The sequence below is a fragment of the Vanellus vanellus genome, assembly GCF_965231255.1.
Source record: "Vanellus vanellus genome assembly, chromosome: 13".
Lineage (NCBI taxonomy): Eukaryota > Metazoa > Chordata > Aves > Charadriiformes > Charadriidae > Vanellus > Vanellus vanellus.
This window is the reverse complement of record NC_138918.1, coordinates 16,846,416-16,873,835: the sequence shown is the minus strand read 5'-3', so window position 1 is coordinate 16,873,835 and position 27,420 is coordinate 16,846,416. Positions and strand designations below refer to the sequence as shown.

General features: G+C 38.8%; 1 protein-coding gene across 6 annotated transcripts in view; it reads right to left on the bottom strand.

Annotated features, from left to right (window-relative positions):
• TENM2 (teneurin transmembrane protein 2) overlaps window positions 1-27,420 on the bottom strand; it is a gene marked incomplete at its 5' end in the record, with an annotated part of 543,931 nt that overhangs the window by 220,366 nt on the left and 296,145 nt on the right. For all 6 annotated transcript variants that reach the window (XM_082489861.1, XM_082489862.1, XM_082489863.1 and 3 more), the window contains one exon: window positions 18,670-18,879. In XM_082489861.1, the coding sequence (XP_082345987.1) occupies window positions 18,670-18,879 (210 nt within the window). The remainder of the gene's footprint in view (window positions 1-18,669; window positions 18,880-27,420) is intronic.

The following is a 27,420-nucleotide window of genomic DNA, read 5'->3' as shown; positions in this document are numbered from 1 at the left end:
ATAAAAAGTAGGCTCAGTGGTTAATAGTAATTAAGACCAAGCAATAGAAGTGTTTCCTAAAACTATGTCCACTAACAATACTTAAACTAATTAATGGTGTTCCGCCATATATTTCTCTTTGGATCTAGCTTATTCCAAAACACATTTCAATAATTTTGAAACACAGCAAAACCAGAAGAACATGAGTTTCTACCTGCAAAATGTTACCAAAAAAACACAGGAAAAGCTCTCAGATTTTTCTTACTGAAAATTTGATCTTATAAGGAAATCAACACTGCTTCTTACAGCGTGGATCCTATCCCCCTGTTGTATGGGCACAGAAACATTTCTCGTATATGTGATATATCTCGTATATGTGATATATTGTTTTTCTTTACTTCAAAAAGAAATGCTAATCATTTGGGTGAACTTTTACCCTCTATGTGAAAGCATGTAGTTGCTCTGTAAAGAAAATAGATAATTAATATACAATGTATTTTTTCAGAACATGGCTATCATGTGTACTGAATGCTTTGTTGGACATGCTTCATTATAGCATTTTTGTGTATCTTTCTGCAGAAATTTCTTAAAACACAGTGCAACTTCAGCGATGCAGCATAACTGTCTGTTTGAAAAAGGACAAACCCAACAACAACCCCCTCCAACCAACCCACACCTAAATCTTACCCACTGGTGTCTCCCAGAAATGGTGACAGGTTCTGCGAGAAAGCTGGGACCCGTGCACATTAGAAATTCTCTCCTGCCGGGTTAGCAGGTGTGGGCTCTGTCAAATAAATTTATTGCAGTCTGTGCTAATAACGAAAATTATAGAAAACCTAGATGAAAGTGCTCTGCATCCAGCTAATTTGAAGCTACCTTACGAGACAATAACAAGCTTCTAACAGTTTTTCCCTTTTTTAAAATACACTAATTATGCTTAATGTTCCCTGTCGCATTAGCTTTCATGGTAATTATATTTCAAAACTTTTGCAATTAGGGTACAGTTAATATTGTGGAATATTGCAATTATTTTTCATTGTGACACCTCTATTGAAAACTGGTGGCATAATGATCACATTGTTCAACTAAATCAGAACTGTAGAAATATGGCAAATGAACCAATTATACATTATTATTTCTAATTACAGATAATGCCCTTTTCCTTGCTTTTGTCCAGAAGAATTTCTCAAATACCCAGGCTCTTCCTAATTTTTTTTAAAAAAAAACAACTAACCGACTTCTCCACCTTCATTTTTTTCATAGACATACTAATATAGATATGTATAGCATGTACACGTATGCTGCACATTATATATTTGTAACACACGTGAGCATGGACGCGTGCCTGTGGGTACATCAGCACATACAGAGACAATGTGCAGTTGACACGGGTTCAGTCAATGCTAGCTATAAATGTAAACACCACCGAGCTGTACTCGCTCTGGGTAAGGATTTTACTCACTGACCGATCCTCGGAGGCAATTTCAAAAGCTCTATGAATGTACGCAACAGCTTTTCTACTTCAGCCCCATACTGCCCCAAACGACGTTGCCTTCTTTCCGCTCAACCTTCCTCTATAATAAAGTCGAGGTCTTGGGCTCTCTTTCCTCAAGCCTCCAGCTCTCCTTTCCACCATTAATCCTAAACATCAAACCCCCCAAATTTACAGCCCTGATTCTATGTTTACTGATGCTGAATAAGCTCAAGCACTTGATAAATGACAACAGCAGAAATTTCTAAGAACTAATACATACAATTGTTAAAATTTGATGTTCACTCCTGGGTTTTGAAGAGGCTGTTTGTAATTAAGCCATTCTATAATCTGCCAAATGAGAACACTATTACACAAAAGTGCACTTTGAGAAACACAGCGGAGGAGTCGGAAAGGAACTGCAAAACCAAAGCAGCCAGGCAGGTAACAGGATTTAGCAATTCTGAGAGCAATTATCATTTACCACCATTTACATTCTTCATATGGAATTTTAATCAAAGCTCGCTTAATTGAGTTTTCATTTAAATTACAATAAACCAGAGATAAATAAATCAACGATCAAATCACTGACTTCAAACAGAGCAGACCTTTACCAAAACCACTGGCTTGCCAAAGCCCACCATCTGCGCCTTCCCCAGCTACCAGCCTAATGAACTGCAAGGTTATATTACCAAGCGCAAGATGTCATTTCTAGCCAACATCAGACAACACAAATAAAACGTGTATATGTTGTCACACCACTTCTGGCATGAAAAAGATCTGGAAACAAGTTTAGATGACTCCTTATTCTGCTCAATAAAGAACAATGTAAGATCAAAGCAGAACTCCTCAATGTCCTGGATTGAAGTAAAGCAGGATTATTTCAGGCAGAAATCCGAAAATTGCAAATCTCAGCTTATTCAATATCGTGGAGTAAGGCTGGTTAAGAATAAAGCGTTTTTTGGTAACCTGAACAATGAGCACATTTTCAAAATGAACTATAATTCTATCTCCTCTGACTTTCTCAAACTCTAACAGCTGATTTGAGTGATTATATGACAGCTGGAAGTCCTGAGAAATCTGGCACAGGATATAATTTTCAAGAATGCCTCGAAGTCCTGCCATAACTGACGTCTCAGTCATCACCCACCTTTCCATCATTTCTTGGCTTGTATTAATTGATTTATTTTTTTTTTAAGTTTATGTGGCTTTATTTTTCTGGGCATAGTACTTTTAATGCAATTTTTGTTTCCATTAACGCAGACATACAGTCTCCACCATCTGCTGAGCGTTGACAAAATACAGGACAAGTAAACTGAGCGTGTTTCCCCCCCTCCAGGTAACACTACTTTAGAACATGTATATACAGGATGGAGAGTGCCACTCACAGGGCTTCTGTGCATGTATATATGCATGCTTGACGTGAAAATCACCTATAAACGATATAGGTCTCCAGGCTGAATATGGGTAATAACCAAACACATCTAACAATATAAATATCTATTAAATAATATCTGATTAAACAGTACTAATAGCAAAATATTATAATAGCCTGGAAATAGTTTAACAACGGGGTTATAAATAGAGGCTAGTGGCTTAAAAACAGAGATTGAATTACTCACCTCACAAAAAAAAATGGTAAGTATGCAAAATAAGTAGCTTTATTTCCTAAGCTAATGGCCACATGTAAGATCAGCGCTATAAAGTCCATCATATTTGAAAATAAACTAATTTTCAAAGACTCCTCAAATCTATTCTCAACTGGCAAATTCAACAGTGAGAACATTTTAACACAATAACCATTCTAAAGGACACTTGACATTTTTGTTTTCTACAGAACAATTCTTTCAAAATTTTCTATCATGCTGCAGATAAAACTTTTCAGGTAATGATCACCTTAAACGTAAGGGCTGTAAGATTTTGAAGATCTATGTAATAAAGACAATACTTATGTGTACCTGTTTAATTGCTAGTTCATCCCCTGCACGATCGTGTCTATTGGATCAATTTTCTGAAGCAGTGAAGCATGTAAGCAGAGGTGTTAATTACCCTGTTCTTTGTAATGATCATTTTTTCTACTGGACAATAATATTTGCTTTACTGACAGCTGTCAGAATATTCCATTAAGATCTCCAGAGGATACAAAATGTACACTTCATCGTGTGACATGCTGGGTAATGTAACGTTTGAGCACAGTGACGCCCATCCAAAATGCGTGAGTAAATTTCACTTGTGAAATTCCATTACTTTTGTGGAAGAAACTTAGATATTCCGATTCAATTAGAAATCCACTGCTATTTTAATTCTCTTTATTACATGGGGTTTTTTTTACTTTTTTTTTTTAATCAGACGTGTGTTCTGTTTATAAGTGGATATGCAATTTTATTTCCTGAAATCTTTACTACGCAGTTTTAATTCGATGCAAATTCCTGATGAATTGATTAGCCCCATAATGCCTGTGTGAGGCACGGTAATTCTCTACGACGAACAGCAGAACTATGTGTTGCTCTGAGCCACTGATATTTCAGTACTCCCAAAGTGAGTACCAATGGCTTTTTTTGCAACTCTTCCAGTACACAAAAAAGCAACCTAACCTTATAATCATTAAAAGCAACAGCATTATATTTCTTTAGCTTGATTCATCTTTGTGAAAAGTCAACTTTATTATTTTCCTGGTGATTTAACATTTTATCAATATCGAAACTCAAATGTCTCATGAAAAGGATTCAACAGAGACGAATGGAAGTGCAGGAACCTGAAGTTCGATTCTAAATTCAAAAGTTCTTCACCGTACTGTCTCTGTGTCTTCACTAAATATAGAATGTTTGCAGCGACCAGCCAATAAATAACTACTATTTTAAGCTTGCTTAGCTATTCTTTTTTAAAACCTGTAAGTAAGCTTTTAAGACTTTCAGGTAAGCCTGTCTTCATCTTTATATTATACTATTAAATTAACAGTCTCATGTCTTCTTCTTTTCTATTTATTTTTATTTTATTTTTCTATTCTTTGATAACACTATGCTTAAACCAAAATCTGAAATGACGTAATTTCACTACAGTTTTCTCAAACTTTTTTTTTCAGCTAAACAACTGTGGCATAAAAATTTCTGAAAAAATCCTAAGCTTTACATCAAGATAGAATAAAAACTATACGTATTTTGATATGGATCACTTGTAAAGTATCAGTGGTTTTAATACCCTTACTTCAAATTGCTTAGCAATGAAAATTCAGCTATAGAGCACATTCTTTTGTTGCTTTACATTTTATAGTTGTGAAACAGAGGCTGACACATGAAAAAGTGCTACAAGTAGGACTAGGCAATGAGTCAGCGGCTCAAACAAAATTTAAGAACAAATAAAGCAGGAAAACAGTTTCATTACTCGAGTTTTGATGAATAGGGTACAAACAAGGAATCATTAGAGAGCCTTTAACTATCATCTAATAACACAGATTAATAAAAAGCAGCTGGGAGAGCGGTAAGAAAATACGTTATCTTTAATTTTATGAAGCCTGCTAGAGCAGGCAGATTTGTGCCACAGGTTGTTCTGTGTTTGAGCAATTTGCTGTACGTCTGCTCTAAACTTTCTCCATTGCTGTGAATTTTTCTCATCACAATATTTAGCAATGGTCACATAGTCATAGAATCATAGAATGGTCAGAGTTGGAAGGGACCCTAAACATCACCTTGTTCCACCCCCCTGCCCTGGGCAGGGGCACCTCCCACCAGTCCAGGTTGCTCCAAGCCCCATCCAACCTGGCCTTGAACACCTCCAGGGATGGGGCAGCCACAGCTTCTCTGGGCGACCTTTTCCCCGGAGCCTTCTCTTCTCCAGGCTGAACAACCCCAACTCTCTCAGCCTGTCTTCATCTTTTTATTATACTATTAAATTAACAATGTCTCATGTCTTCTTCTTTTCTATTTATTTTTTTATTTTTATTTTATTTTTCTGTTCTTTGATAACACTATGCTTAAACAAAAATCTGAAATGACATAATTTCACTACAGTTTTCTCAATGTTTTTAGATGCTTTCTCATAAAATTACCTGAGAGAATTTTCCGGGAACTAGAAATAATCAAACTGCAGAACGTTTGCACACAGTGAAACCTAACGGTGATATTTTGGTAGATCCCTTTAATGTAAGTCAGCATGCTACAGCATTTATTCCTGAAAAGAACCAACTGCAATGTATTTTTTTTTTTTTTTTTGTCAATCAAATGAACCTAACAGGTTGGTTATTAAAAAACAGTCCAAAATTAAGATTCCCAGAGAGACGGCTAAAAAAAAACCCCACCAACTGAAACCCAAAGCAAACCCACATGCATCCTCTCCCCCATCCCTGTGAAACCAAACAAAACTCAACCATGTAGGGAGAAGAACCATCAAACCAGCTATCCAGAAACTGAATTTGGGCCTGCAGACCTCTTAGGAACGTGTAGATTTGAATTGGATCTGCACGTCCTATAAGGAAAATACCAACTTATACTATCCTATGAAGAAACCACCGAATGCAAAGGCTGCTGGTCCAGCAGGATCCACCAGTACTAATTTCCTCAAAGAAATTTAAATGTTAAATATTAAGAAGTTGCTATCATCTGAGCCAAACTTGACAGAAGACTTTAACTTCCCCATCGCCCAGCAGTTAGCTGCGCTGCCGGGGCTCCGGGTCTCGATGAGCAATCGCTGTAGCTCCCCCGAATAAAACTGCCATGATAAAGAGCTGTGAAACAGTACCAGTTGCTTTCTGACAGCAGGATATTAATGGAAATTGTTCCAAAAAAAGAAAATGAAACAAGACTCCCTAATGCATTTGCGTTTCTGGCATGATCTCAGAGGAACTGCAGAATGAAGACTGTGGAATGTTTCCAGCTGTCAACAATAAAAAAGAAAAGAAAGGGAAAGAAAGATATTTAGAAGAACCGGTGTGTGCTTGGAAATACAAGCGAAGAAATAAGTTTCGTGGGCATCTACGTACTTCTGGATGACAATTTCTAGTGATTTGTATTATATAACTTTTTTCTGTAAATCATTCGGAAGAAAGGGCTGTGCTACCTGCGTGGATGGATTGGGCTTTAGTTGCTGACAATGTGCTTTTAAAAGTTTGGTTTCTAGCCAGTCTCTTGTGTGTTTTCCTCAGATTAGTTTTATAAGTACAGTCCCTCATCAGCCTTTCTGCATCTGCGCATACGCGTCGGTCTCCATAATCTCATCGCACTTTCAAGTCACAGTCTCAAATCAGAAACTGAAAGTCTTGGACATTCCCCCTTCTCTTCAAGGCGGTCTGGTTTTCTCTGCAGCCTCTTCTCCAGGCACATGGAGCACTCACAAGTATAACTGACTGCCCTTACCCTGTCTACTAAATTCACGGATTTTAGAATAAATTAGGTATTTCTTCCTGCCCATTGCCTGCTTCAGACCACAAGGAGACAAACTATTTGTGAATATCTAATTAAATTTTGCTACATTTTTAGCTGGAAAAGATGGGGAGGAAAGGGAGAAGAGATTTGAAAAATTCAGAAACATCTAATTAAAACAATAATTATTTCATTCTTGAAATGCTGAATCATTCCATTCGCAAGATTTTTAAGCAAATATTTTCACCTTTCATTTTGAGGATTTGCTTCTGTTGTTTTTATTTTAACCAACACTGAAAGAAAGTTAAACAAAAAGGTTGAAACTTAAAACAGAAAAAACCAAACCTATATTTTGCTTTAGATGGAAGTAATTAATATTGCTCTTCCTAACCACATTTGCAAATTGAAGAAGTCCACATTTCTTTTTTCTCTTTCACATAAGCCTTACCAATCACCTTTTTTTTTTTTTTTTTTTTTTTGCCTCCATGTTACTCCCTTTTGCTTTTGTAGCAAATTTTCAGCTACACTGGAAATGAAGGTGCCAGGAGTTGATGCAACTTGTATGGCAGGGTCACTAAGGATTCATATGCACTCCCGAGCCATCCCCGTCCCAATCCTCATTCTCACAGCTTGACAGATTAACTCAAAGCCATCATGGACCACTTGAGCTCTAACTCCCCAAACATCCTTCTCTTGACTTTGTAAAGAAACCTAGTTTTCAGAAACCTGGAGCTCACAAACTTACGAAGATTTTACATCTTTTATGTTTGGTAGTCCCTATAATTGAGAGATCTGTGTCAAGTGAAACAATTATCCAGCTGTTTATGGGAACAAATATTAACAAACACGCTCAAATGCTGTGTTTTGTTAGGCAGAACATTTCACACTTCATTACAGGGTGTATTAACGGAGAAGTTAGCTTGGTGTTTGGTGTGCAAAATTCCCACTGATTCCAGTACAAAATGTGATTTGTAAAACCCAAAATTATTACCAGGGCCTATACATTACAGATTTAAGTAATCCACCATGCGTTATTAATGCCCAGATTTCTGAGTTCTCCCCAAATCGTGTGAATTAGCAGTTAGGACTTCCCATTTCATGATATACTAACAACCGTCCCCCAGGTTTGGAGATTCAAGACCAAGAAGGATGTTTCAAAATAACCAGGTCATAAATCTTTTTATTACGGAGTGCTGAGACAACTTTTCCGTTGTTGTTACGAATGGAAGTTTTGGGGCACGGTAGTTCACAGCAAGCCTGTCCCTCTTAGGCAGATTTTGAAAGATGCAGCAGCAGAGAAAGACTCCCTAGATTTTAGAGGTTTGGTCCATATAGGCTTCTATACCCACACATTGCCTTTTATCATTTATAGAAGGTTACTGTCATTTTCTACAGTGTTCTAGTTGTTGCTCTTAAATTAACAGAGCATCAAGGACAAGGAGCCTTCTCAAAACAAAACAACTTCTATATTAAGTGGCCGATTCTTTTTCCTTTTATCAGCTTTTTTCAGATCCCAGATATACAAAGTAAGTACCAGCTACCACTATAACCATAAAGATGTTATGTTTCTGCGTGCATGTATGCGTTTGTTTATTTATTTCACAAATCATTAGACCTGACCTGAATAAAAGGAGCAAAAAGCTCAATTACTGAAAATCACACTGTTACAGCCCTATGATATCCAACACAAATGCATTAAATAGAAAGGAACTATTGTAAAGGAGCGACACATAAGGCAGTTCCTCGGTGGGGTGAGGCAGGGACTGAAGGGGAGCTGAATGACAAATAGCACCCTACGTAGATGGAAAAGGTCACTGCAATAAAAGCAACCTGGGGAACTGGGAGCAAGTGCAGCAGCGCTACAGACTGGAAGAAAACACAGAATCCAAACAAATGGAACAGAGCGAGAGACAATTTCATTCACACGTGAATGCTACAGATTGAGCTGTGGAAACATTCGGGGAGCTGACAAAATGGGACAGGATTCCCTCTATGGCTTGATATCAAGATATCTGAAAAAGTAAGCATTTACTCAGGCCAGCAATTAACTTTCACCAACATTCAAAGTCCGCAGCTTTTCTGCATAGGAATCTGGCAGAAAAATAAATTACATATATTTGCAATGTAATAAAGAAGGCAATACTGTTTGGTAGATTAGCTTATGTGATAAAAGTAACACCTCACCTACAGTTTTAGTATGTAATTATTACAAACATAGGAATTACAAACAACAAAGGAAGGGGCCAGTTCAAGACTTCCACTCAAACTCCTTCAGTTCCTGAATCTTTAGAGCAGCGCAAGCCATCCATCCACGGGCAATGTCAGGCCAGGCGTGATGCAAGTAAAGCGCATCAGCAGACAGAACCAAGCTGAAGCGCCATGCTCGGTTCTGAACGCATCCCACAACATCAAAGCCTCTGAACATTTACGCGCCCTCCCAACATAAGCCCCACGGTGTGCACCTCCACCATGCTCTCCCTACAGGAAACATTTCTAAATCTAAAATAAAGCAGCCGTTTAATGGAGGAACCACGTACTTTTATTACATTTCCACTGTAACAGTGGCTGCACAAGGTTGCTGCTAAAATTGAAATGGTAAGAAAGACAACATCCTGGCCTACAAAAGCATACATCAGCAAAAGCCAACAGAAGATGCAGTGATGCAAACAAAGGAGTCCTCTTTACAACACAGCTTAATCCATTTGAGGATTGGATTAGGAAGCAACAAGAGAGCATATTTTGCTTGGGTGAGCTGTATTTTCAGTGGAGGGTCTTGTCATTAAAGCTGTATGTGCAAACCCTTTTAGGGTGCACACACCCAGAGGGCAACAGGGCTGTCACTGGTAAACAGAAAGGGAAAAATATTCCAAGTAAAATGACGGAGTTCAGATTTCTTTCTGTTTATGCTGAAGGGATATAAAAGGTGTGCATGGGAGAACTGTCAGGCAAAGAGTCAGGCATGAATGGGGAAAAAAATAATAGTGAGAATAATTAATAACCACTGAGCAGTTTCTTCAGCGATATGGTGAGTTCTTCATCTCCTGTAGGTTTTAAAAGACGACTGATCTTCTAAGGGAAAAAAGTCCAAATTTCTATTGATTGGATCATGCTTTATATGAAGATAAAGTCAGTTTCTAGAGATGTTAATGTGATCAATAGGTGACATATGGTGACATATATATTCACAGATTTGCCTGATAAGATGCTAATATTTACAAGCATATTAGAAATAGCTATTATACAACTGCAAATCTATTGAAGTAATTCTATAACCAGGAATAATAACTTAGCACTAGATAAATTCATACTTTATCATTGGAATAAAGCAGAAGTGTATGGCTTTGTCTTATCAAAGACAAGATATTGAACCAGATGAAAAGCGTCTCCTTGCCTTCAAGCGTTTGTAACAGCACTTATTTGGGTTTATAGGGAGAAAGAACGAAGTCATTAAACTTTTTGTTATTACAAAACCAACCAAGCAAACAAACACAAACCAAACCACAGAACTTCTTGTGTATAAATATTGCAAATTCTGAAAAAATTATATCCTAAATTTTTGGTTCTCAATTTTATAATCTGTGAAGTGCGTGTGCCTTGCATGTGCTTGACTCTTCACTTGGAATCAGCTACCAAATTGTGTTGGTGACAGTTAAAACCATGAAATCTTTTCTAAATGTTGCATTTCCATATAAACAGCTGCACAATGTACTATGGAAATTGTTAGGTCTATGTCATTGCCAACAAAAAGGGAGGTGTAGTTCAGATGATTCAAAACTCTGTATCAAAAGACAAAGTTATTAGAAAGCCTGAGAAATTCTTTCCATACAGCACAACTTACAACAGAGAGCATTAGCAAGGAGAATTTTAGGCTTTTCTAAACAAAAAAGAAAAAAAACACAAACAGTGTCTGGACTCGGCATATGAAAGAAAAAAAAAAGATGAAAAATCATAACATAATAGAAAAAAAAGAGTTACTATGTTTATAATTGTAATTTCCCCAATGCCTTTCAGTTTTCAAGCAACCTACCAGGTCTAGGCACGCATTTTCCTGGCACAATGGCATAGAGCAATAATATCCCGCCTTTAAATTTCAAATGCATGGCATTTATTGGTGATCACAGACCAGCTGCTAGGAGACAAAATACGGATCGGTAATGAGAAAACACGCGGCCTGACTGGCCGTAGTAACTAAGTTGTTTCCCAGCCACCACGGTAGATAGCAGAAAACTGCAGAGTAGCATGCTGGAGAAATGGCACCTTGGAAAGTTGGTACCACAGCTGCTTCGCTGTGCTGCTTTTATTACTACAGAGGCTGCCAGTTTAACATATTTACAAGCCTTAAACTAAAATAATGTAAAAGCAGCTAAGAAAAATCTCTGCGGCTCTCAAAACCGTGGTGAGCTTAAGAAAAATACAGAATAAACAGAATTAGAATGTGTTCTCAATTCCACAGCTTTTTGTAATGCATTATCATTTTTATTTCCACAGAACCTTCTGTTCTGATTATGAATTCATAAATTAATAAACACAATGTTTCTGCAATATCTTAATATCTAGAATCACGTCTTCTGGCTGAAATTCAGACATCTGCTGGCATTGTCAACATATGCTACACAGAGCAGCAGCAGCAATAATATCAGTAATAGTTGCAGCAACATGGAGATAATACTCAAGAAAAAGTACACCCTTCAGTTTCAATGGGAAAACATAGTTCATGCTGTTCCCTCCATTTCTAATTCCAGTCCAAAGCTCTAAAATTAGACCTAGTGCTCAAGAGATGCAACAGAATTAGAATGTGACCGGCCATTAAGGAGTTAGAGAATTTAAGTATTGAAAACAAATTGGGGAAAAAAATATCTATTTAAAGACCTTGCTACTAAACACATACGCTGTTCAAAACAATATATGCACAGAAAGAGACTGTTGCTTAAAACCCCAAAGCTAGGAGCCCGTCTTCAGAGCATAAACACTAGAAACCACCAGGGGTTTGTTTCTACTTAATTTTTTCTACTGTAATAGAGGAATCTTAATTGGGCAATGTCACCTGCTGAAGAGAAGTCTTTGAGAAATACAGGGTGGTTTATGCTCTCCAGCTACATTAAGCATTAAGGATAGAATCCTTCAAATTAGGGTTGCCGCCTTCTACTTCTGGGGCAGCGCATAACAGCCACGGGTGCCAAGGTAGAAAAAAAGCCTATACTGCCGTAATTCTCAATAAAAACAACAATGGTGGATCCAGAAACGAACATACATAATTTCCTCCTAATTTGGAAATAGAAATTAAAATAATCAATCTGCAAGTATTTTTTTTTTTTTGCATTGTTGTAAAACGTCATCAGAAAATAATTGATTATAGTATTTCCCCGTGAAGATATTGACTAGGAAGCACTATTCCTCAACATAATTGTGTATACAGGTGTAACACAGAGCTGCCTTTCAGAGGCAAATATTAAAAAACATATACAATATTGTAGGAAAAACAACCCTGGAACCTTAACTGATTGTAACTGTTGCTAATCTAAGCATAAGTTAGCAAAGTCTAAAATGAAGCATTCTGAAAGAGGTTTCAGAAGGAGAATCTGCTGAAATCTTAACAAATGTATACAGCACTTAGGACAGAAAAGTGAAGGTGGAGAAGGAATTCTTTCTGATTACTGTTCCTCCCTACCTGAACAAACACCAAAGTAAAACACCACCCCTTCTCCCCGCCCCCAACTATAACACTGACGAGGAGAGGAAGATTTCAACTGGAATGAAGCAGTTTCAAAAGAGGACGTCCAAATGAAAAAAAATCCAAACATTTTTCCACAAAATGAAAAATAAATATTGATCTAGCATCTCATGCTTCTTTTCCGTGCAAGTTTGTGGGCAAGACCTCTACTACCTGCAGTGACACTGTAGGAGCAAGACAAGTTTGATGGCACCATACTGAGTGGATTGAGAAAGAATGCTCATGGACTTCAAGTCACTACAAGCAATTTCCTTTGAATCTGAGAAGAGTTAAATCTCACTCTTTTAACAGTCAACACTGCGAAACTACAAACATCTGAGAGTGCAGAGTGTGGAATGAAGCGATTTGTACCTTCTGTGGGGGCTGCACAAGGAGCTACCACAAACCTACTCACTAAGTCCTGGCCAGCCTTGTGCCATATAAAGAACCCGTAGGTCTTCCACACCTCTAGAAGGTACTAACTGTTGAAGTTGTTACCATGGATGGTTTTGAGTATTTCCAAGGATATAGTCTGTACAGCCTCTCTGGGCAAACTTGCTTGATCTCCTTCACGGGAAAAAAAATGTCATTGTATATTTACAATGAATTTTCTATACTTCAATTTAAGCCCATTGCCTCTTGTTCTGTCAGTGGACACCACCGAGAAGAGCCTGTCTCCCTTGTTATCACTCTTCTCCATCGGTATAATATCCCCGTGAGCCTCTTTTTCTCTAGGCTGAACAGTCCCAGCTCTCTCAGCGTGTTACATGCTCCAGTCCCTTGATTACCTTAGTGGCCCTTCACTGGACATGCTCCAGTAAATCCATGTCTCTTGTACTGGGGAGCCCAGCACTGGACCCAGCACTCCAAACAAGTCTCACCAGTGCTGAGCAGACGAGAAGCATCACCTCCCTGGATCCTGACGGCAGTGCTTGCCTAACGCAGGCCAGGGTGCTGCTGGCCTCCTTTGCCCTAGGGCACATCGCTGGCTCGTGGTCAAACTCTTGCCCCCCAAGATGCCCAGATGCACTTCTGCATAGCTGCTTCCCAGCTGGTCAGCCCGAGCCTGTACTGGTACAGGGGGTCACTCCTCCCAGATGCAGGACTTGGCATTCCCCTTTGTTGAACACCATGAGATTCCTATCAGAATGTTTAATGCTCCGTACTGAGCCTGGTTAATTGTGGAACCATTCCTCTAGCAACCCAGCAACTGGATATCATGCTGGGACAGCAACGCATGTCTAGGTTTCTTATCTACAGTTTAAACCCATGTCTTTCTGGCAATAAGATGAAGGTGCTACCTATTGAGATATCCAAACCCTTAAATTTAGTCTCTTAAGTAAGCCAAAGTCAATCCTTATTTGTGCAGAAAAAGAAAATAGCTATAGATTCTAGATCTTTGGGTGGCTGCTTCATTTTCTATCATGTATGTTGGCAGATACGGAAACTACTTTCTCCATTCAGTCAGGGTGATACTTAATCATCTGGAGATGTAATTATTTTTTCTATAGGATTCATTTATTTCTTAAAGATTAATATCTTCTGTATGAGTTTGCATTATACACTAGGAACTGCAACTATCTGTTTATTTGATGCCAGATTGTAGAGGGTTATAAAACATATACTTCCAAGCACTCCCAGCAGAGGATCTCAAATAAGACCCCCCAGCTACAGCGCATTAATGAAAGTTCTGGCTTCCTTCAGAAAAAAAAGATTTTTACATACTGGATTAAACTGCAAGGAGCTGGTGGTAATTATACATTAATAATTATGAAATCCTATAGACAGGTAATATCTGTTGAATACAGGAGATCCTTCTAGATCTTTATACTGAATATAATGAATATTGGTGTTTTACATTGTAAATTAACACAAACTAGGGTCATAAGCATAAAGAGTCTTATTCTTTATTTCAACTCTAACTCACAGACACCACTAAACAACAATTATTTCACTCAAACCAACCTATTTCTCCGTTACTCTACCCTTGCTGCCAACAACTCCTTGTGAAAAAAATCAAAGCAAACCCTGTCTTCTAAGCAGCGTCCAAACTACTCCGTGGGCAAATATCAGTACATTGAGCCAACTGCTTTGTATTATTGTCTCCGAGCCAAAAATACATGTTAACACTGTGTCCTGGTTTCAGCTGGGATAGAGTTAATTCTCTTTCTAGTGTCTGCTGTGTTTCAGATTTGTTACCAAAGGAATGTTGATAACGCATATTGTTTGAGTTGTTGCCAGGTGATGTTTATATTAGTCAAGGACTTTTTCGGCTTCCCATAGAAGCTGAGAGGGAGCACAGACAGGACAAGCTGGCCAATGGAATATTCCATACCATAGACATCATGCTCAGTATACAAATGGGGGTTGTCTAGGGGGCAGGAATCCGCAATCACTGCTCAGGAGGGGCTGGGTAACCGATCATCAGGTGGTGAGAGCAACAAAATCTGGTTTAACAGGAATAAATCCTATATAAGGCAAAGCTGCTGGCAACAAACCCCCTTATCGTTTTTTCTATGCAAGATTGAAAAACAGCTTGTTATATTATATTATGATTGAAGCCATTAAAATGGCATTCCAACAAGATGAGTCACCTTGTATTACCAGAAAAAAATACATACAACGTATAGAGGAAGAAGAAATAAACCTATTCCTACTCTTATCTGTAAGAAAACATCCTAGAAAATGGTGTGACAGGAACTGACCTTCTTTTAAAAGGGAAAAGAAATCCACTAACTTTTCATGGATAAAAGGTCTCATTTCCTTCTATAATATTTGTGTTTTTCAAAATACTATCAGCAGGTGCACCAGATTTCAAAAACCTCTTGTCCTTCATCACATATAATTGTGTTGCATATTATATTAAGAAATGCAAGCAGAGGAATGTAAGTGATGGGAGTTCAATTAAAAACAGCATAATATCTGTTGCATAGAAAATGATTCTGCAACGGAAATCAGGTTCTAATGAGAGAAAAAAGGAATACATTTTCACATATTTTTAATTACATAGAATTTCCTCAAACATGATTTTTAATAATATATTCCATTAGTTTAACATCATATTTAAAGAAAGTGCATTTTCTGATTTCATTTTAAGTCTGATTTTGAGCAATTATTGTGTCATTGTTCTGCAGTAGAAAGGTTGAATTCATTTACGATGTGGTTATGCTAGTTATGATTGATGTCGCTTCTCCAAATGATAAACCAATCACCCCGATGATGTAATGTCATTTTAAGAGTGCTATAATCACATTTCTCTCAAACTGGAAGCTCTGATGAGTTCTAACAAAGATTTATCGTAGATTAAAGGCCTTCATAATATCAACAATAGATTGCTCATTTGATGGAAGATTTGATTAGGTAATTTTTTTAGGCAAATGAGTTTTCCAGATATATCAAGAATGGCTATTGTGAAGGGCACAGGGCAGTACACGTGGATGACTATCACCTCGTATCCAAGAAGACTCATCTTAAACTTATTGAGGAGTTATCCTGTAATTGTAGAGGTTGAAGCAAGTGTAAGTGTACAATCAGACAAACAAGAGGACACTTATTATATAATGTAGTCAGTACAAGACTTCTGCCAACAGTTCACCTTCGGCATGTACTTTGAAGACTGTGATAGAAATGTTTAAAGAAGAACCTAGAAAGTGCTAGCAAGTATTTATTAATGATCAAAGATTATCTGCAATCTAAGCCTTAAATCTAAATATCTTCAAATCTTCCTTTTTAACTCAACCTCAGATTTAAAAAGAAATATTCAAAGTTATTTACTTTCTCCCTGATGTCTGGATGTATGTTGCTAAGTTTTCATAGGAACTAAAATAGATTTTTTAAAAAATCTAAAAAAAAATTAAAAAACAAAACACTAAACACGGTCTACCTTTCCATATCATGTAGATGGTAAAATCTACTCTGAAAATCTTTCAAGAATAGGGATGAGCAACAAAAAAATGTGGGCTTTTCCAATTTAAGGTATATATCACTATCTGTGGTATTTTCTTACAAACTTTCTAAAGGAAAGATTGTGAGAACTACAGACAAAAATGAGATCGCTGGAAAATGCTTATTAGCATTAGACAAGGTTCTCTGTTTTGTTCTTTATTCCTTTCTTCACCTGTCAGCATTCACCTGTTCCTGAGCTCCCGGATGAAGCATGCACGTCCCCAACTACTCACTCCTGATTGGTAATGGTCCATCACTAACCAGTGAACCACAGCTGCTTTTTCCATGAATATCACTTTACATTTCCCTGCCCTGGATTTCCTCTGCCATTTTACTGCACTTTTACTTGGTCTCACAAGGCCTTTTTGTGATTCTTCACAGTCTGATCTTGTCCTTAGCACCCTGCCACCAGCTACCTTTCTCACCCCACAGCTCACCAGCTTCTCCAGGTATCTTCACGTCCCATGGAAGTTCATTGGGGAGCTCCAGCTTCTGCTTACTGTCTTTCAAATAACTACTTACCATGCAGGGACCTCCACTTCTTACCCTATGTTAGTTTAATTTCCTTAAAAGCACTTAGTGACAGATTTTGTTGAGACCTTTTTGAAAATACAAAGACCCTTTATCAACACGACCACTCTCATTCAGAAATGGCTGAGCCCTACAAAGGACTCTTAACTGTTTCTAGGCAGGATTACCCTTTACAGAAGTTATACTGACTCATCAAAGATAGATCATATCCACCTTTCCCCCCCCCCCCCCCCCCTTTTCCATGGTTTCTACTGAGTTGCCCATTATAGATTTTGAGGTCTGCAGCTCCCCACAACCCTCATGAACCTTTTAAAAAAACCTCTCAAAACTGGTAACAAACTTTCCACCTTCAAACCTCAAGTACCGAGAAAGCATGCTCAATCTCTGAATTATTATTTCTTTGTGCAATTATATTTTAACATAGCTGATATAGCAATCAGATCATAGGGTTAAAGGATAACTCAGGATGGAAGGAACCCCAGGAGGTCCCTAGTCCAGCCTCCTGCCAAGCAAGGGCAGCTCTGAGGTCAGACCAAGTAGCTCAGGATTTTAACCGACCTGTCTTGAAAACCACCAAGGGCAGAGACTGCACAGGCTCTCTGGGCAACCTGTTCCGATCCAACGCTCAGGGAAAAAGTTTTACCTTATGCTGACTCTGAATCATGTTTCAACTTTTGTTCGTCATCTCATCCTCCCACCACATACCACCAGCCACTGTTTAAAGGCCATCGTTCAAGTGTACTGTGTGCACCCAACACAGGCCAACCGTTCCACACCACACAGTATCTCCAATACTGTTCAGTTCCGTATTGTTACAGGAAAGAGCGACATAGAGCAGATCAGAAACTGCATATAAGATATAAAATTACAGTGTTCAGTTAAATGAACAGGAACTGCACAAGATACCTATGTTCAAAAAAAAAAAAAAAAAAAACCAAACCAAAAAGGAAGAAAATAAGGAGCTATAATAACCTTCCTTTGTTTTGCCTGTATTTCTAAAAAGGGATTGCATCTTCAGTCCTCAATTTTGGCTGTCAAAAGGAAAAGTCAGCATCTGTTAATAATAAAAAGATAAAAGGAAAAGAAAGAAAACCCTAAGCACTACAGATTATATGACTGATAGCAGAGCTGCAAATGTTTTAAAACAGTGGCCTGAAAGACAAGAATTAATTTGCTGAAAAACAGCAGTATCTTAGTTAAATGTGACATTGGGAGTATAGAATCAGACAGATTCTGAAACAAGAACAGACAGAGAATGGCAGAAGCTACACGCATTTTTAGATACAGAACCTCATCACCTACATGAGAGAGTGGACTAGCCTACGCGGAACAAAGAACTGCTGTGCGTACACCTCTCTCTTACACAATGCATTAAGGAGCAGGAAACCCACCCAGAAAAATAAATCCCCCTGATGACAAGAGTTCAATAATATTTTTTACACTACTTATAACGCTCCTAAAACTGAAAAGCTCTCTGTAAGTAAAATGAAGGAAAAACATGTACGATGTATGGTGTTTCCACAAAAGTTTCCTTGAAACAAAGCAGTAAGAGTTTTGTTTGCCTCATTTCCATATATGCTTTCAATTTTGTGGTGATGTAAGAACACATTTGCGAAAAAATGCACAAAACCGGCACAAACACATCACAAATAAACTCCGTATGTTTGCAATTTTCTTACCACTGCTGGAAGCCTGCTGTGGCCCTGAACACGCTCTTAGCAGATATGAATTAGGAGAGAACTCCTCATCGGGATTGGTGTCCATGATTTGATGGGACGTATTGCTGTCTAGCAATGGCATCTGGCAGCTAACTGGTGGAGGATTATGAGAACTGGGCAGCTGAGCAGATGGGAGAAGGCTAGACGAGGATGTAGGTGGAATGGGACGACCTGGGAAAGAGGACACAGGGATCAAAGATCAGCAATGAATGTAATGAAAAGAAACCCGAACAGCCAAGTACTTGCACTGTAACCGTCCATCGTTACATGGCATTGCTGCTGCGCAGAGCCACAAAATCTCCCCACTAGTGCAAACTTGTCCCTTTGTACCATATTCAAGGCACCGTGAGCAGCTACGTTGCAGACTCATTCCAAAAATCTCTCGGCAGCATCAGCTTGTAACTCCTGGGGTGGGCAGAGGCCGGGTGGAGGTGAGGAGCTGCACGGCGCTGGCTGGGGAGTGTGTCCTTCTGCGGGGCAGCGACACGCAGCAGCCGCACGCTGATGGACCCCCAGCTGCATCCTCAGATGCTGCCAAACACAAGTGCATCAGCTACGTATTTTACCAGGAGAATTTTCACACACATAGGTGGGGTTTTTTTGGCTAAATAAGACCAACGAGAAAGGGGACTATAATGAGGTGATTCCTGGAATTACAACACGTGTTTGCAACCATCTCTTAAAATAATGATGGTGTTCTGATATTTATTTGCTGCTTTTTTTTTTTACCAGGGAAATAGCTCCTCTAGTGGAGGCCTGTAACAAGAACCCTATGAAGGCTCCCTCCAGGCTAAGGTTCTTCTTGCATTGTTGTAGATCTTTCCAAACCCCACAGACGGGGGTGGCAGGAAGCACAGGGGACAGCAGGACTGAAAGGGAATTATTCCACTGGTAGAGATGGGCGAAGCTGGAATACGGGTTGGAAACTCTTAAACTTTCCGGTCCTGTCACTTCCATTTCTTTCTGTGCTGGTGCTGTAGAGGCAGAATTTCCTGCCTAGCTCACCAGACAGATTCATTTCAACTCCAAAACCTGATCTTCAATGCATATGATATACCTTAGCCCCCTGCAACAATGTATTTTGGGTCACTCAACTAGTGGCATCAAGTCAACAATAAAACCACTCATACTTATTTGTTCTTTGCTTTTGTGAACCCTCCTCTCATAATTTTCTATCAATCCATACCATCAAATGCCCACAGATGAAGACAGGTTTGGGGTTGTGGGGTTTTTTTTGGCATTGCCTATTAGAATATGACCAGTTGTAGGGGTGAGAGGAAAAAGAGAAACACACGTTCTCATCTCTGCAAGTTTATCTAGCGCATTGGAGAAATCGTTCATGAATAATTTATACATAGGAAAATATGACCTCTGAGATACTGCCAAATCTGTGAGGCAAAGAGAGATCTGCTGCATGCGAGCTACAAATGTTAAAACGGAGCAAACTACATAAAATGGTGCATTCTTAAAGAAACAGTAGCAGAGCAAATACACACTGGCTTTCTCATTAGTTACATCTTCATTTTTGGAATCAAGAACCCTCACTTTATATGAATTACACTAAGGTTTATACCATTAGATAATCTTCTAGAGTCACACATCAAATTCGACAGGAGGAAAAAAACATAATCAAGAAAATGAAAAAATTCCAGCCATCACATATAAATCATATTTGGGGAGCAGCAGTCAACCAAAGGTACCCACAGGTACTAAAAAAACCAATTTCACCACGTAGTACCAGCAAATAGCATAAACTACTTTCTTGCCTTCAAAAAGAGTGAGACAAAATAAATACCTGGAGATAGGCTAGTGATTGTTATGCTTATTTTTTATTATATTTTTAACACTGGATAAATTGATCATAAGACTAAATGACCAAGTTATCCTATGACGGAAATGGGTTTAAGCTACTCCACAGTAACCCCCCTCTACCACCTTTTATGCCAGAGAAAATTCAATACGCGTTGAATATTTTCATTGTGGACTTGCATTTATGAGGAAATAATTCTAATATTGATGACAGGAATAATTACTGTTATTATTCACCATTATGGTATTCTTATGAAATACTACAGTGAATATCCTAAACATTCAAGGAAGTGACTGAGCAAAACCAGTTTCTAATTGTTTCTTTGCAATGTGGTGGAAACAAGCAGAGAGGCTGAGGTTTGACACACCTCAGACAGGGATGTGACACTGTGCCCATTGTGTGCATTTAATTTTCACATATTCTGGCTCTGCTTCAACATTACGCAGTTAAAAGAAGCAGCTTTACAAATTCAAAACCTGCATTTAAAAGTATCATATGGAAATATATTACTGTATCATACAAATTTTGGACGTGTGAGGTTATGAGATGAAGAGAAAAAGATTTTTCCATCTGTGTAAACTGCATATGGTATTTCAGAGAAATTTAGGTACTTTTTTTGCAGAATGCATTGAGACAAATGAAAAAAAAAAAAAAAAAAAAACACAAGAATTATTTTTGCCAGGAAAGCTAATCACGCTGTTACCTTCATGACATAATACAGCCTGAGTCTCTGAAGACAAGGTAAAATATTTAATGACTACAGCTCAGTTTGTAGCTTAGAGGAAACAGAAGGTATCAAGGTGTTAAAAAGGTGCATTATTTTGGTGAGAAGTTGGCTCCTGAGGAAGATTTGTCTTTAAGCACATGGTAATTGAAAAACAGATGTCTGTGAGCCACAGAACCTATTGTCAATCTGTCCTGTGGTTAGATTTCCTAATAAGCTGCCAAATTTGATTAAAAACTTTCTTGTGGTTGGGGTACTCTTGATCTTTCTGTCAAGTTGATTTTTGGCATCTACTAAACATTAAACTTCCACTACAGCCCTTCCCTCTACAGAAGTGGGGCTCTAGTGGAACGCTGTCTCTCTGTACGGCTCTCCGCCCCCAGCCCCCGTACCACACAGAATATGTTAAGACACCCAACCATTCGTAAAATTTGGTAGGAAGTGACTTGAAAAATTACAAATGCAATTTATTTGTCACTGCATACTCTTAAGTTAGAAATAAAGGGTTTGCTTCATACTGTTGAATACTAATACCTTGGTCAAGTATTATTTCACCATTTAAAATATCAGACTAAGATCTACAGGTTTTATAAACCTGAGCTTCTTGCCAGACCCATTCACGTGGCTGCAGATACCTTAACGGTTGTATTTTGAAACACCCCATCTCTTGAAACAATTCTAAATTTCCACCACTTCACAATGGGACTTGCAATACCCTACAGTATTATACTGTGATGTATGGTAACATCACTATTCTATCACACTGCTGTTTTCAAAAGTTAAACCCATAATATAAATAGGATTTCATACAATTTGTGTCTACTCTTCATATATTCATATGATAAGGCTTCCATGAATAAGATATTTATGTAGTTGTGCATCGACAGAAACCCTATATAAAGGATACTTACTTCTGTTGACACCAATAACATACATAAACCAAATACAAACACCGTAAGGGGAAATCAAAGTCTAAAAGCTGACACGTTACCATTTCAATGGTAAAAATTAATATTAGTTCTTCCAATATCTGTTCATATGGATGTCCATACAGCATACACTCATGCCTGGCAAAGACTCATACAGGTACTATATACAGTATTTCCAAGGCATTTTTCAAAAAAAGCAAGCAGGCAAGAACAAAAACCCCTTTTCCTCCCCCCCTTACTTTCTCCTGTTATTTATCTTGTCTTACTACTTAAAGGAAAAAACTTGATAAAACTCTCCTTCTGGAGGGCATTCTGACTGGGGATAGCTTTGGGCTACATGGCACCTCATTCTGCAAGGGCCTTTTTCCCCCCTTATCACTTACTTACAGTCCTTTTTTTCTCCATAAGATTATATGGCAGACAGCATAGGCTTATTATTGCCATTTCTTTCTTTTTAACGGAGTCCCATCTTTCTTCATCAGCCCAGGAACTTTTATGAAACCATTCCTCAATTACCGCTCTGCTTTAAGTCCCTAAGGCTTCAAATCTGCCACAGAATCAACATTGAAAAATCATGCCATGCTTGTAGCTGGCACTGATGCCACAGCTCCACAACCACCTTCAGGAAGATGCCCCCAAAAGCTGAGTATGCAGATGAGACATCGGTGTGAGGAGTTCTCCTTGTTACGGACAGCTTCACAGCCAGGCAGAGGCCGGGTAAGGCACCGGCTTCCCGGTGGGAACCTGCCATGTGTGGTGACGGTGTAACACAGCCGTGGGGCGGCAGAGCAGACTGTCTCAAGCCCCGACACTTGTTAGACAGCTAAAGAAGAGTTCTGCTCATCTTAATCACAATAACACATTTGGGAAAAGACACTCTGGTTGCTGTTAGCCTATAAGACCAGAAAACCATCACCAAGGGAGGGAAAAAAAAAAAAAAAAAAAAAAAGACTGCCTGCAATCACTCCCGGCATTAACATACATAAATAAGAGATACAATCAAAAAAGAGAAGCAGGCTGCTTATCAGGTACTGAAGGATTTTTGCGATACGCTTTCCATACTCCCCCTTCTTCCTCCGCCTGCAAAGGACCTGTGGAGTTTTGTGAATGAACGAAGTCCGTGCGTTTGTGAAACCCTCTGTATCCCACTGTGGCGCATGACAGGAAGCAGGCAGCAAAGATGACACAAGTGACTGAAACTTAAGAATTCTGACACATGAGCAGTCACTGTGTAAGTATGCATTACAAAAGCACATCTTGAAGAGCTTTTAAGTAACCTTTCAGCTAACTGTGATATAGTATAGTGTTACTACCTAACAGCACCATATACGATACATAAATGTATATATATTTATATAAATATTTCTATATTTAAATATATTTACACACACATTTAGATAGATGTACATAATATCAAAAAAATAACATTATTTTAAGAGGTCTAAAGGATCAATCCAGATGCCTTAAACAGCCATTTTACCATTAACTTTGTTGGGGGAAAGATCACCACCTGTATGTTGGCATGCCACACTCCTCAGTTATGCATTTCTATACAGAAACTTATTTTGTTAGAAAAGATGTGAATCCCAGAGGTGATAAATACCGGTCTCAAAGCTTATTGTACCTGCAATGGAATTCTCAAGCTCTTTCCTTTAGGAGAATCTCACATCTAAGGTTAGTACGTGTGTAGCAAAAATCCACGTAGATTGTTCAACCCCGTGCATTTGCAGCGTGTCACACCTAAACAGTGTATCTTCACTGATAAATTAAATTTATGAAGGCATCTTCCTACGTGTAGAGGCTTTTACACGCAAAATCAAGCTTCAATAGCTTTAAACAGCTGGTAATCTTCATAATCAAGGGGTCATGATATAACTATTTTGTACTTCTCGAAGTTAGGCTACCTGCTACTCATGCAGAAAAGAAATAGAAATGATCTGCAATAACTGTAGTTTGTCACGTATATTACTATCAATGAAGTCACTCATGTTTGTTCTACAGCTCTGGTCACAAGGACCAGGACTCAAATAGAAAAGATACATCCAAGCCAAAAACTCACTGTGCAATCCTCAACATGTCAGACTGCAGGAAGCAGAGAAACTTCAAGAGAAATGTCTGTGGGTTTTTTTTTAAACAACTGTTTGGAAGATGTAGTAGCATTCAAGTATTAATGCAGGAAGCTAGGGGAGTAAAAAGTGAAAGGAGATGAGTTGTTCCTACATAACGGATGGCATCATAACAGAAACTGTAAAACACTTAATTGGCAATTAAGAGTTTGACATTTACTGATTGAAGCTGATATTCATGCTAGACCAATACAAAGTATAGCACCCTACAGAAAGTAATCCCATAAAATTATGTTAGTGACTTAAGTGATGGACAGTATCATTAACAGCAGTTGCTGCGTTGCTCACGTTTACTAAAATTATCCAGTAATGGCATTGGCTGGACATTACCTACAGATGATAAAAGAGAAGAATCAGATATCCTCCTCCTTTTCCCCCTTACTTCAGGGACCAGAGCTGGAAAGCTGCAGGGGACCAATACAAGGAACATGGGCAGGACCCTGCTGTCAGGGTGACACGCGCACCACCCTCCTCCGGCACACACCACCTTCTCCCTACATTTCCACCTCAGCCTCACCAAAGCCCCAACGTTGTCAGCAATATTAAGGTCACTTTAAAGAGTGAGAAATGTTGCTAAATGTGTCAGGAAACAACTAGATAACGTAAGATGCATGTTTTTGCAGTGCAAAGCACTATAAATTAAGCAGGCAGCTGATGAAGCTGAAACTTTCCCGCGGTATAGCACATTCAGCAGACTCTCCTGTTCCTCCCCAGAATAATTGCTTTCTGCAAGAAAAAAAAACAACCCGTCCTTCCAATATGTGTGCAAAGCACGCCTTGCCAATGAGCTGGGCACTCTCAACCAGAGTCACATTTAATAAAGTAAATATATATTGTCATAACTGGCATAAGGAATAGAAATATTTCGTATTTGATGAAATTGCTACAGTTAACTGACAACAGGAAAAATCATCCATATTCTGTATAGTAACAGCATCTATTATTTTGTAGCTGAAATGCCGTTTGTACTGCAGCGCACGGGGGGCCGGCGTGGAGCCCTGGCAGGCAAAGCTTTTCTCAGGGGTGAAAGTCATTTCCCCCAGAGCTCAGCAGGCTGTACTGCCAGCTCCCAGGAGAAAGAGGAGACACCACCCAACAGTTACCTCACCTAGCAAGTAGCAATGCTAATTTAACTGTAAAGAGGAGTCGGTTACCCCTTTATTCATCAGACCGCATTTCAAGCTGAGAAGACAAAACAAAAGCCCAGAATGAAGTAGGCAAGAAAAAAGGGGAAAGAAATCTAACAATTTGTGATCATTTTCTTCGGCATCAAGTTGTTTTCTGTTGCCTAAACTCCTGTTGCGTTTTTTTCTCTAAGGCAAACAAGCTTCAAAACAGCAAAAAAGAAAGATATAAATCAGGATTTGGATGACAGAGTTATCACTGAAGAAAGGTACTTCCAGTGCTTCTGAAGCTCCTATCTCCGAAAGCAACAAATGAACAAAACCAGCCGAGCTAAGAAAAATGTTTTCACAGGGTCTATTTCGCAAGAGGCAAAGGGGAAAATAAGGTCTTCCAAAAGCATGGGGCTGATATTCCTGCACAGACCTGTTTATTGATGTTTTTAGGTATTTCTCTGCATCAAAACGGATAGTCAGGGCAACGAAGGATGAAGTTGGTACCATCACATCAGGGGAAGACAGAAGGTGGCTTTGAAACAATTAAAAGAGAATGCCCCAAAAGAGATGTAGACACAGTAAGTCATCACCTGTGATTTACATCACAATGAACCAGCAAAGACAAACCAGCACTACGGGTTTGTATCTTTCCCATTTAGCAAAATGAACAACACCTTACATGCCACGCGTGGTTTTTCCAAAACTTTCGTTACGTAAAATAAGCATAAAAATCCAAGTGAAGATAATAAAAGTTAATGATAATTATGTAACTATGGTATAAGCAAGAATATACCCCCAAAGGCAATTTCTGTCGGTGTACAAAGAAAAATTTCTCTCTTTTGTCAGTAGCTCCTCTGAGAGCAGAGCTGCCTGGCACACAGACAGCCCGGTTATGCGGCTTTCACCGATGCGCTGGAGATCCTGCTCTGCCAAGTAAGAAACGGTGGAGCATTTGTGGAGTGAGGTGACTATGTCTACAACTACGTCTTTGTGCACTGCATGTAGGACGGCTTGGCTACTGTGCGCCATGCTGCCTGGGGCTGCCTGGAGCTACGCTCCTTCAGAAGGACTTCACTTGGGCCCCTGAAGCCTGAGACCTTTCTCCCTTTCTTCTTTTTTGGTGGGCTTTCCATTTCAAGGTGGCTGAAATGTTGAAAGGCTGGTGTTGCAGTTCCCCAGAGCAGCCGGAGCCGAGCGTCAGTGTTGCTGAGGCACAGCTCCACCACATCCTCAACACGTGTACTCCCGTTGTGTTCAGGGTGAGTGAAAGCACTTATGTTGGTGAGATCTCCAAAGACAATACTGAGGCCAATAACAAGCCATCATCCATAGCCTCCCCTCTCAAGCAGGCAGTGGAACCAACTCTTCTCTCAACCACCCCCAGGTTTCCTTGAGCCTTTCTCCAAGACATCAAAAAGAAAAATCAACTCCAAGGGCCCACCAACCAAAGCCCTCAGGAAAAGGGCACTGAAGAAATGAACGCATACCTGCTAAAATCTCTACCTCCTTTGTGAAAATATGGAACACAGTAACACAGGATGATCTGATGCAGCATAAAATACAGTTTTGACAGATTCTTAAATTCACGTTGTACAAGCAAAATAGTGCATTTCTTTAGAAAATATAATCCTAGAACTCATGATCTTACCTGTGTAGATATACCGTTTTAATAGTCTAGAAATTTAAATCTTGTTTAAATAAAATTATCCTAAAACTCAAGGCTATTTCTTCTTAGGTACATGTTATAATTTGTATATCCTACACAAGCAATCCTATGGGGGGTGGGGGTAGTGAGAAACCAAGAAAATCCCAAACACAACAAAATCATCCTAGATACTTCATCACAGTAACACATAAAGGCTCATTGGTTTAGCACTGTTGTAATTCTAGTTGAATTTTCCTGGCAGGAGAAGAAATTGTTTATAAGGTATTATACGTGATAGAAAAAAAGACAAATTTTAAAATGGCAACCAGTTTCTGTTACCAAAAAAAAAAGAAAAAAATC